Source organism: Medicago sativa, chromosome 1, assembly GCF_051527215.1.
Source record: "Medicago sativa cultivar Bolivia chromosome 1, Bolivia_mono, whole genome shotgun sequence".
Classification (NCBI taxonomy): domain Eukaryota; kingdom Viridiplantae; phylum Streptophyta; class Magnoliopsida; order Fabales; family Fabaceae; genus Medicago; species Medicago sativa.
The window spans coordinates 91,255,125-91,268,338 of record NC_140749.1 but is presented as its reverse complement, the minus strand read 5'-3'; the positions used below and the strand labels follow the sequence as shown (position 1 = coordinate 91,268,338).

Here is a 13,214-nt window from a genome sequence, read left to right as displayed (position 1 = left end):
CCGGTTTTTAAAACTATGGCCACATGTGCAAAACTTAGGGGGCGGTTTTGTAGTTTTTTTCTTAGGGAACCAAAATCGCAACTTTGAGAAAGTTAGGGGACTAAAACTGCTATTAAGTCAAAATTGAAATGATATTTTGTGGGGGAACTCTAATTTTAGGCTAAACCATTTTTTTTTTTTACAACTTGTCCCTTAAAAATAATGAGACCAAGTGAAGATAGAAAGGAACTAATTCAACCTGTCCCTTAAAAATAATATTCACAACTTGTGTATAAACAAGAGAAAATAACGAGACCAAGTGAAGATAGAAAGGAACTAATTCAACGTTAGTATTGTATAAAAATGGGTGGTAGATCATAGTTTTGGAATATGTGAGAAACCAAAAAAAAAAAAAAAACTATAGTTTTGGAAATTAAGATTCAGCATCATATGCAATATGAAATCCAAATATCATAATTTAACAAAGACTAATAATTGATCAAAAAATTAGTAACTTATTATTTTACAAATTAAAAAATATTTTTGGATGTAGGTGCAAGTGGCATTAGCATTAGTTCTAGGCTAAAGTGCACTTTTCACCCCTTATAAGGTATGCGCAAGTTAAGTCATGCACCTTATAATTTGTGCGCATGTTAAGTCACGCACCTTATAAGCTGTGCGCAAGTTAACTTGCGCATGTTGGCCGGTGCTAAAAACTGAAGCACAAACGTTTCTTGGACGGTGGTCAATGGTTTTCATTGTTTTTTACATGTTTTTTTTTGAGTCTTTCACACGTTTTTGGACCTTAAACCACCTATAAATACCCTCCCAACCATCCTCTTTTCCTCTCGTTATCTCTCCCCCCTATTTATCTTCTTTTTATTTTCTTCTTTAGTCTCTAAGCCCCCTTAGGTAAATACCGGTGGCTTTTGGGGGAAATAGTGGTCCATTAGGTTGGGGAAAATGGCATCATCCCTTGAGGTAAATTTCGATTTGCTTCCTTTTACTCCCAAAATCTTTTTACCGTGGGTAAAAAGAATCATCATGGGGGTATAAAAGGAACCAAATATAAATTTGCCTCAAGGGGTCTTGATGTTGTTTTCCCTAACAGGATGGATCACTATTTTCCACCAAAAGCTATTGACATATACCGAAGAGGGTCAAAATAAATATTAAGTATGTTAGTTAATTGGAATAAAATATTTGTATTGCTTATTGTAATATTTGAATAATATTAATAAAATGAGAGTTCTATTTACTATTTGTACCTATTTTTGCATTTATTTTATTAATTTTGAATTTATTTATTTTTGCATTTATTTTATAATTTCGAATAATAATGAATTAGTATAGAATAAAATCAATTTCTACCCAACGTACTCAAGTTAACTTGCGCTAGTGTTGTAGTTGGGCGTGACTTAAGTCACGTTCGTGATACACTGACACATGTTAAGTCACGTAACGCGACTTAACATACGTACAGAATGCACTAGCGCAAGTTAAGTTGCGTAGGGGCATTTTCGACTTTTACTTTGGAAGTGAGCAAAACTATTTGGGTAAAGAGCAGAATTCTTGTTAGTTCTACAACTATTAGGGTTTGTATTAACAGTTGGTGGTTAATGGGCCTCTCAATAAACCCATATTTTATAAGATGTTTCTTTCTTTTTCAATGTTTCTTGCACATACGTGTTACTGGCATACTGCGTTAGTATATACTATAGAGACAAAACATATAATATTTTTCCATCACATAGTATATTGTATTTTTAAATAGTATTATGTTATGAATGATTTTGCAATAATTTTGGAGATGAGTAATCTAATTAAAACCAATTTAATATAGATATATTATTTTGAATAATGTAAAATTGTCTTGTAAAAAAAAATGATGAATCAACCAATTTTATTTAAAAATATTAACTTGTTCAATTATGTTAATTTTTGTGTCATATTTTTTAAATGTTTTTGAATGACATAGTCATTTGTCTCAATTAGGATAATATGCATACAACTTCTTTTTTTATAGGGACCGAGTAGTACGATCGAGTCATTCGGTTCAATCCGGTTCAGTCATGGGGTTCAACCAGTGACTCAACGGTTCGACCAGTGACCCAATGAACCAGTACCCCCACCGAGTCAAAGACCGGTCCGGTTTTTAAAACTATGGCCACATGTGCAAAACTTAGGGGGCGGTTTTGTAGTTTTTTTCTTAGGGAACCAAAATCGCAACTTTGAGAAAGTTAGGGGACTAAAACTGCTATTAAGTCAAAATTGAAATGATATTTTGTGGGGGAACTCTAATTTTAGGCTAAACCATTTTTTTTTTTTACAACTTGTCCCTTAAAAATAATGAGACCAAGTGAGGATAGAAAGGAACTAATTCAACCTGTCCCTTAAAAATAATATTCACAACTTGTGTATAAACAAGAGAAAATAACGAGACCAAGTGAAGATAGAAAGGAACTAATTCAACGTTAGTATTGTATAAAAATGGGTGGTAGATCATAGTTTTGGAATATGTGAGAAACCAAAAAAAAAAAAAAACTATAGTTTTGGAAATTAAGATTCAGCATCATATGCAATATGAAATCCAAATATCATAATTTAACAAAGACTAATAATTGATCAAAAAATTAGTAACTTATTATTTTACAAATTAAAAAATATTTTTGGATGTAGGTGCAAGTGGCATTAGCATTAGTTCTAGGCTAAAGTGCACTTTTCACCCCTTATAAGGTATGCGCAAGTTAAGTCATGCACCTTATAATTTGTGCGCATGTTAAGTCACGCACCTTATAAGCTGTGCGCAAGTTAACTTGCGCATGTTGGCCGGTGCTAAAAACTGAAGCACAAACGTTTCTTGGACGGTGGTCAATGGTTTTCATTGTTTTTTACATGTTTTTTTTTGAGTCTTTCACACGTTTTTGGACCTTAAACCACCTATAAATACCCTCCCAACCATCCTCTTTTCCTCTCGTTATCTCTCCCCCCTATTTATTTTCTTTTTATTTTCTTCTTTAGTCTCTAAGCCCCCTTAGGTAAATACCGGTGGCTTTTGGGGGAAATAGTGGTCCATTAGGTTGGGGAAAATGGCATCATCCCTTGAGGTAAATTTCGATTTGCTTCCTTTTACTCCCAAAATCTTTTTACCGTGGGTAAAAAGAATCATCATGGGGGTATAAAAGGAACCAAATATAAATTTGCCTCAAGGGGTCTTGATGTTGTTTTCCCTAACAGGATGGATCACTATTTTCCACCAAAAGCTATTGACATATACCGAAGAGGGTCAAAATAAATATTAAGTATGTTAGTTAATTGGAATAAAATATTTGTATTGCTTATTGTAATATTTGAATAATATTAATAAAATGAGAGTTCTATTTACTATTTGTACCTATTTTTGCATTTATTTTATTAATTTTGAATTTATTTATTTTTGCATTTATTTTATAATTTCGAATAATAATGAATTAGTATAGAATAAAATCAATTTCTACCCAACGTACTCAAGTTAACTTGCGCTAGTGTTGTAGTTGGGCGTGACTTAAGTCACGTTCGTGATACACTGACACATGTTAAGTCACGTAACGCGACTTAACGTACGTACAGAATGCACTAGCGCAAGTTAAGTTGCGTAGGGGCATTTTCGACTTTTACTTTGGAAGTGAGCAAAACTATTTGGGTAAAGAGCAGAATTCTTGTTAGTTCTACAACTATTAGGGTTTGTATTAACAGTTGGTGGTTAATGGGCCTCTCAATAAACCCATATTTTATAAGATGTTTCTTTCTTTTTCAATGTTTCTTGCACATACGTGTTACTGGCATACTGCGTTAGTATATACTATAGAGACAAAACATATAATATTTTTCCATCACATAGTATATTGTATTTTTAAATAGTATTATGTTATGAATGATTTTGCAATAATTTTGGAGATGAGTAATCTAATTAAAACCAATTTAATATAGATATATTATTTTGAATAATGTAAAATTGTCTTGTAAAAAAAAATGATGAATCAACCAATTTTATTTAAAAATATTAACTTGTTCAATTATGTTAATTTTTGTGTCATATTTTTTAAATGTTTTTGAATGACATAGTCATTTGTCTCAATTAGGATAATATGCATACAACTTCTTTTTTTATAGGGACCGAGTAGTACGATCGAGTCATTCGGTTCAATCCGGTTCAGTCATGGGGTTCAACCAGTGACTCAACGGTTCGACCAGTGACCCAATGAACCAGTACCCCCACCGAGTCAAAGACCGGTCCGGTTTTTAAAACTATGGCCACATGTGCAAAACTTAGGGGGCGGTTTTGTAGTTTTTTTCTTAGGGAACCAAAATCGCAACTTTGAGAAAGTTAGGGAACTAAAACTGCTATTAAGTCAAAATTGAAATGATATTTTGTGGGGGAACTCTAATTTTAGGCTAAACCATTTTTTTTTTTTACAACTTGTCCCTTAAAAATAATGAGACCAAGTGAAGATAGAAAGGAACTAATTCAACCTGTCCCTTAAAAATAATATTCACAACTTGTGTATAAACAAGAGAAAATAACGAGACCAAGTGAAGATAGAAAGGAACTAATTCAACGTTAGTATTGTATAAAAATGGGTGGTAGATCATAGTTTTGGAATATGTGAGAAACCAAAAAAAAAAAAAAAACTATAGTTTTGGAAATTAAGATTCAGCATCATATGCAATATGAAATCCAAATATCATAATTTAACAAAGACTAATAATTGATCAAAAAATTAGTAACTTATTATTTTACAAATTAAAAAATATTTTTGGATGTAGATGCAAGTGGCATTAGCATTAGTTCTAGGCTAAAGTGCACTTTTCACCCCTTAAGTTTTAAAAAGTTGCGATTTTGGCCCCCTATGAAATAAAATGACAAAAGTGACCCCATGTTTAGGGAAATATGCTCTTTTGACCCCTAACATTAGGGAAATATGCTCCTTTGACCCCTTATCTTCTCAAAAAGTTGCAATTATGACCCCTTTTTTTGGACACGTGGCGTCTTCTCAGTAATTTTGGAACGAAAGGGGCCAAAATTATAATTTTTTTAATAGGGAGCCAAAATCGCAACTTTTTAAAACTTAGGGGTTGAAAAGTGCAGTTTAGCCTTAGTTCTATTTATAATCCATATGCATGAGAAGTCCCCAAAAATAGTAGTCAAAGGTTGTTACTCACTCCAAAGTGAGCTATGGTTTTTCTAAGGCCATTACTTGCTTTCACTCTCTCTTCCTTTCTTCTATGTTTAGCTGTGGAAGCCAACTATTCTTCTTCCAAAATTGGTCAAGGTTACCGTTTGATATCCATAGAAGAAACCCCAGATGGTGCAGTTGTGGGAATCCTCCAAGTTAAGGAGAAGAACAATATTTATGGTGTGGACATTCCTCTTTTACGCTTCTCTGTCAAGTAAGCGTGTCTTTGACTCTTAACAAACAAAAATTGATTTTGATTTGATTGAAAATTAGTTGAACTAAAATAATTTATAATTGAATAAATTTGCAAATAACTATATCAATTTATGTTTGGATTGTATGAATTAGAGTTGCTTTTGTGTTTATGTCAATAAATTTGAGAATTTATTCTATTCTATGTTGCCAGAGAAAATAGAAATGTTAGCTTTTAGGTAGAATTGATTTTAGGACTGCAATCAATTCTAAAATCCAAACATTACAATTTATGGTCCAATCCCATTTGACAAACCAAAATGTGATTACGGAAAGTACAAACATAGAACCAAATATAGTCTAAATCGCACGTAGTAGCATATATTATGCACCCACATATTCTACTTGATCTATTTTAGAATTTGAATTGAACTTAATAAGTTCTACATGACATATATGTAACGTGAAATTTTTAACACTTTTACATGTTCTCGGTCTTGCAGGCACGAGACTGAGAGTCGTTTGAGGGTACACATCACTGATGCAAAGAAGCAAAGGTGGGAGGTTCCCTACAATCTTTTGCCAAGGGAGCAACCACCACCTCTAAAGCAGAACATTAAGAGGTTGAAGAAGAAGAATTCATTATCAGTGTCAGAGTACTCAAGCTCTGAGCTTGTTTTCAGTTACACTTCTGATCCATTTAGCTTTGCAGTCAAAAGGAAGTCCAATGGTGATACTCTTTTTGACTCCAATTCTAATGAGTCAGACTCATTTGGTCCATTAGTCTTCAAAGACCAATACTTGGAAATTTCTACCAAATTGCCCAAAAATGCTTCTTTGTATGGTTTAGGAGAGAACACACAACCAAATGGAATGAAGTTACATCCAAATGATCCTTACACTTTGTATACAACTGACATATCAGCTATTAACCTCAATTCTGATTTATATGGATCACATCCTCTATACATGGATCTCAGAAATTATGGTGGAAAACCTTATGCACATGGTGTTCTTTTGTTGAACAGCAATGGAATGGATGTGTTTTACAAAGGGAACTCTCTAACATACAAGATTATTGGAGGAGTACTTGATTTTTACTTCTTTGCAGGACCTACGCCTCTGAATGTTGTTGATCAGTACACATCCTTCATTGGAAGACCAGCTCCAATGCCTTATTGGGCTTTTGGTATGATTCACTTTTCACTCTTCCATAGTCCCATCACTGTAGTGTATATTTTCTTATCAATTATATGAAAAATTTGCCAAAAAAAAAAATTGAAAAAGATTAAATGATACTGACACATGAAATGCACTTTAGGACAGTGTCACAAATAAATGAAATGAAGTCATATACTAATATTAAACTTTTACTACAGGGCATATTTTGATTTAAGTATTTATTTATTACTGCGAATAGAAAAAGATAAGATCAAGAAGATGTTAGAAGTTTCTGGGAAGGAATGCAGGTGCAAATATATCTATCTATATTAGCTTAAGCAAGTTTAGTAAATTTAACAGCACACTATGAATCCATAATTTCCAGATGCCAAGACTATAGATTAGACTGTTCTCCTATACTAATTCTATTAAGTTACTCTTAACTAACAACTTTGCTGAAACCTGTTGCATCATGACCAATATACTCACTTATTTAATTTTTGGTTTGGTGTATTTATAGGATTCCACCAATGCAGATGGGGTTATCACAACCTATCTGTTACTGAAGATGTTGTTGAGAATTACAAGAAAGCGAAAATCCCACTTGATGTGATATGGAATGATGATGATCATATGGATGGACACAAGGACTTTACAGTCAATCCAGTTAACTACCCACTTCCAAAGCTTTTAAACTTTCTGGAAAGAATACACAGCATTGGCATGAAATACATTGTGATTAATGATCCTGGAATTGCTGTTAACACCAAATATGGTGTATACCAAAGGGGTATGGCTAATGATGTTTTTATCAAGTATGAAGGTGAACCATTCATGGCTATGGTTTGGCCAGGGGCTGTTTACTTTCCTGATTTTCTCAATCCTAAAACAGTTTCTTGGTGGGGTGATGAGATTCACCGCTTCCATGAACTTGTTCCCATTGATGGCTTATGGATTGACATGAATGAAGTTTCAAATTTTTGCAATGGAAAGTGTACTATTCCAAAGGAAAGATTTTGTCCACTTCAGGGAGAAAAATTACCAAATTCAACATGTTGCTTAGATTGTACAAACATCACAAGCACAAGATGGGATGATCCTCCTTACAAAATCAATGCTTCAGGAAACGAGGTTCCAATAGGGTACAAAACTATAGCCACTAGTGCAGTTCATTATAATGGTGTGTTGGAATATGATGCTCATAGTCTTTTTGGTTTCTCTGAAGCCATTGCAACACACAAGGCACTTTTTGAACTTCAAGGTAAACGACCATTCGTTTTGTCTCGTTCGACTTATGTAGGATCGGGCAAATATGCTGCTCATTGGACAGGTGACAACAAAGGAACATGGGAGGATTTAAGATATACTATATCTACCATCCTCAACTTTGGAATATTTGGCATGCCAATGGTTGGGGCAGATATATGTGGTTTCTATCCAGCTTTCTATCCAACTTTAAGATACCCTATATCTACTGAAGAGCTTTGTAATAGGTGGATTGAAGTTGGTGCTTTCTATCCTTTCTCAAGGGATCATTCAAGTGTCATTTCCCCTAGACAAGAACTTTACCAATGGGAATCAGTAGCTGAATCAGCTAGAAATGCCTTGGGGATGAGGTATAAGCTCCTCCCCTATTTTTACACACTAAACTATGAGGCTCATATTAGTGGAGCTCCAATTGCTAGGCCTCTTTTCTTCTCATTTCCAAATTATATTGAATGTTATGGCCTCAGCACTCAGTTCTTACTTGGAAGCAGTTTAATGATTTCTCCTGTTCTTGAGCAAGGGAAAACAGAAGTTAGAGCACTTTTTCCTCCTGGAACATGGTACAGTTTATTTGATTTGACACAAGTCATTGTTTCAAAAGATGAAAACTTTGTGACCCTTGATGCACCCTTGCATGTGGTCAATGTGCACTTGTATCAGAATACTATTCTTCCAATGCAGCAAGGTGGTATGGTATCTAGGGATGCTAGAATGACACCTTTTAGCCTCATTGTGACTTTTCCGGCAGGTGCAAATGAAGGAGAAGCTAAAGGGAACTTGTTCCTTGATGATGATGAGATGCCAGAAATGAAGGTTGGAAATGGCTATTCAACCTACATTGATTTCCATGCAAGTGTGAAAGAAAGAACTGTGAAAATTTGGTCAGAGGTCCAAGAGGGCAAGTTTGCTTTGGATAAAGGTTGGGTCATTGACACAATAAATGTGTTGGGATTGAACTATGGAAGCGGATCACTAGTAAAAATTGAGATTGATGGGGAACCATCAATTAGTGTTTCAAATGTTAAACTTAGTTCATCTGAACATAAGTACTTGTTCAAGCAAGGAAATGAAGAAAAGAAGACAGTAATGGTTGGAATCAAGGGCTTGAATATCCCTGTAGGAAAAAGATTTGCTCTTACTTGGAAGATGGGGACATAAGTTTAGACTATCTCATCTTTATTGGATCTCAATGTTAGGCTTAAATTTCTATGCCCCTATTGTTGTCTTTCATTGTCCTATCTTCGTGTAATAAAGCAAGAATTTATTTTGAATAACATCGAGTTTTGTAAAAAAAAAATGTTTTTTTTTTTGAAGGAAGAAAATATTGTCTCTTACCTTTTATTTGTAAATTATATTTTTCGCTTAAATGCAATTTTGATCCCTCTATTTTCAAAATTGTTAATATTTGAAACCCCTATTTTCAAAACCAACTTTCTCATCCCCTGGTTAGAAAGTCAACAAAAATTTTGGTCCCCCTCCTCCTTAGTTGATATGGCAAGCTCATTAATAACGTGGATCTTATATGTCATTGTCTATGTGACACATCTTTTTTGACACATCATTTCCAATTTATTAAAATTTAAATATAACCATAAAATTAAATAACAAATTAATATTAAAATAAAATAAAAAGGAATTGGGAAATTAAATTAGAAACTAAACTGTTCTTTTATTCCCAAATTAATAATAAAAGAAGAATTGATTTTCACTTCACTAATATCTCAGTTCAACTTTCCACTCCATAGTCGACGTCATCCCAAATAGAAGTACCATGGAAAAACAATTTTGCATACTTATATCACTTTTATCACACAAAATGCAGAGTCTTTAAGCAAAAAGATAAGATAGAAAGAAAAGTGTACAATATGAGAGAGTAGAGTGAACAGTCAGCTTCGAGCCCCTCCCTCCCTTATTGATCTCTTTCGATGATAATTTCGAAAGTTTAGTGTTTCTGATTTTATTTCTTAATTTTTTTTTTATTTTAATATTAATTCGTTATTTAATTTTATGATTATATTTAAATTTTAATAAAGTGGAAATAATGTATCAAAAGAAGTTAACAATTTTTTAAATTTTATGATTATATTTAAATTTTATGATTATATTTAAATATCAATGAGTTTGCCACATCATTCAAAGAGAAGAGAGACTAAAAATTTTTGTTGACTTTTTAATTAGGGGAAGAGAAAGTTGATTTTGAAAACGGGGGATCGAAAGTTAACAATTTTAAAATAGGTGGATCAAAATTGCATTTAAACCTATATTTTTTATATAATTTCTGATAAATATTTATAACATCTTTCCTGTAAAAGCTTTTATTTCTTAAGTATCCCCAAACATTTATAACATCTTTCCCGTAAAAGCTTTTATTTCTTAAGTACCCAATAAAAGTTTTATATTTTTCACAAATGCGTATATCTAATACGAACAACTTTATTTTTTTACCAACATCTAATATGAACATCTTAAAAATAATTCAAAGGTGTATCTTTACCAGTTTTAGTAAAAAGTAAATTTTATAATATTTTTTTTTAGGGAATAATAATTATTTTTTTGACCAACATCTAATATTCTTAAAAATAAGTCAAAGGTGTATCTTTACCAGTTTTAGTAAAAAGTAAATTTTATAATAATTATTTTTTTGACCAACATCTTAAAAATAATTCAAAGGTGTATCTTTACCAGTTTTAGTAAAAAGTAAATTTTATAATAATTAAGAGTTGATAACAAAAATAATATTTTATTTTCCTTTTAAAAGAAATATTTTATTAAAACTTATAAAAAATATGAGAATCTACTATTGGACCGAATTCCCTTAACGGGAAAAGGTTTTGTAGCACCTAATTAATTTATGCAGAGGCCGTATTAACCAACCAAAGAGAACAAAAAACCAATTGAGATGATACTAAGACCGTTTTTAATGGAAGGGTCTTCGACACCTATTAGACTATCTCTAATAGGAGGGTCTTAACCATTTAAGATCCGGTACCTATTAGATACTCCATTGGGGAGAATCTTTTTCAGGATCTTGATCCAGTGTCTTACTTAAGACCCCCTACTTTTAAGTGGAACCCTCACTCTTTTAACATTAAAAATTTGAAATGTAATGATATAAAATTATTGATAGTTGATTAGTGGGTCCCATTTAAGAAATTTTTGTGAGATGTTGGGTTGGAGGGATTAAGTTCTTAGGTAATACTATTAAAAAATTATTAATAAATGATGTGTACACGTGAGACCCATTTAAGTATCCAAAAATGGATGTCTCCACTCTCCATTGTGGATGTTCTTAGGTACCTCTATTGAGGAGAATTTTTTTTAGGGTCTTATAAGGTCCGGGTTCTCACTTAAGACTCTCAATCTTAAGCGGGACCCACTCTCTTTTAATATTAAAAATTGAAATGTAATGATATAAAGTTATTGATAGTTGATTAGTGAGTCTTATTTATGAAATTTGCGTGAGATGTTGTTGGGTTAGAATAATTGAATGCTTATTAAGTATTACAATTTAAAAAGTATAAATGAGTTATGTGTACACGTGAGACCCATTTAAATATCAAAAATGGGTGTCTCCATTCTGGATGCTCCATTGAAATGAAATGAAATCATGAGTTGAAAGTGAAACAACGTATTTTAATTGATGAAATACATAAATTAAGATATTCCGATCTAAACAATAAAAATGAGCTTCATGTAATACAATCCAGGTAGCATCCACAATAAAACGAAATAGACAAACGATTCACAAATTAAGATATTCCAATCTAAACAATAATGTATTTTTCATGGCAGGAGCCATCTATCAAAATTTATAATATGTCTGTCTATCTATTTGACCACCATGTATACAACAGTGGAAATTAGCACGGGGCAATTACCATTTTTTCCATCTTGGGTCAATTTAATAAGTGTCATTGATTTAATATTAATTTATATCAATGGATAAGATTCTTCTTGGATGTTTACTTGAAAATTAAAGGAATTTTTATTTACCTCATGGGACAAAACAATATCTTTTATTTTTTTTAAGATGAAAAAACACGAAGAATATCTTTCTTTTATTTTTTTTAAGATGAAAAAACATGAAGAATATCTTTTTATCTTATATATTATTTATTTAACTTTTTTGATAACATAAACATGATTTTCTATAAAAAATAATTTTGTACACATTATTAAGGCACACCCACACAAAAATACATATTACAACTGTCTCTAAATATAAGACTGTCTTAAGTTTTTTCTTTGTTTTTTTTTATAAGACTCGTTTAAAAAATCTCAATTCATTAAAATAATAGGACCAAAACAAATTTTAATTTATTAGGGACTAAAACTGCGTATTGAAATTTTTTACAGGGACCAAAGCATGTCACTTTCTGTATGATGATTAAAAACAAAGTTCGCTATATTTATAGGGACAAAATTTTTATTTAACCTAATTAATATTACAAAGTTTTTTGAAGGGATTGATATTACAAAGTTAGATACAAACTAAATTTATTTCTTTGTAAATAATGCAGTAAATATATATATTTACGTCATTATAAAATATATATATATATATATATATATATATATATATATATAGGTCATATTTTTTTTAGCCCAGATTTGATCATGTAGAAAAATTATTGAGAATGGGCTGGGCGTATTAGAATTTTAAATTGGAGATTAAAAAATAGAGTATTACTTTTCCCACCCTATGTTATTCTCGCGCGCCCTATTTTTTTCACTTTTACCCCTGGTCCGGATTTAGTTTTCCGGACTGCATTGTTAATATTTTCCAGATTTGTTCGGATTTTAAAATTCGGAACGATCTTTTTCCAGAATTTTTTCATTTTAAGCTTTCAAATTTGAAAATAGAAATATAAAATAGAAATAAAAAGAACACAAAGATAAAAAGAAGTCATTTTATTAATATATGAATAATACATTACAAATGTTGAAGCTTTTTACATAAGAACCTAAAACTATTTCTAAGGGGGAGGGGATAAGCTATACCAGTGGCTCCAACCACTGGTGGAGAGGAAAGAGAGAGGGGGGGGGGGGGGGGGGGGATGGGAAGAAGAAAACAACGCTACTGATAGGATATACCAGTAGCTTTGTTGTTGGAGGGGAAACAGAGAGGGCACAAGGGCCTCTAGGGAGCAAAAGGCCATGATGGTCAAACTTACACCAAGACAGACCAACCTCACACCTAGACTGACCCCTTCCCCGTTGACCGATCATATAAAGAGGTTGTTCTATATTTGAATATCAAGAGGTTTCTATTAGTTAGATATTGCTGCGTGCCAGATGAATATGTCATTTGGCAAGGCAGCATGATCTAACTCAAAGAAATCCTCTTGAAACACCTTGCCTTTCTGTTTCATCATTTCTGTTATTATGTTTTTTTTTTAA

The 13,214-nt window shown here is 32.2% G+C and overlaps 1 protein-coding gene across 1 annotated transcript; it reads left to right on the top strand.

Annotated features, from left to right (window-relative positions):
* Positions 1 to 5,152: 5,152 nt before the first annotated feature.
* LOC146959082 (alpha-xylosidase 1-like) lies at positions 5,153 to 9,145 on the top strand. The gene is made up of 3 exons (XM_085740607.1): positions 5,153 to 5,409; positions 5,891 to 6,576; positions 7,069 to 9,145. Exons 1-3 carry the CDS (start codon positions 5,195 to 5,197, stop codon positions 8,970 to 8,972), a joined length of 2,805 nt encoding a protein of 934 aa, XP_085596733.1. The 5' UTR covers positions 5,153 to 5,194; the 3' UTR covers positions 8,973 to 9,145.
* The last annotated feature ends 4,069 nt before the right edge of the window (positions 9,146 to 13,214 follow it).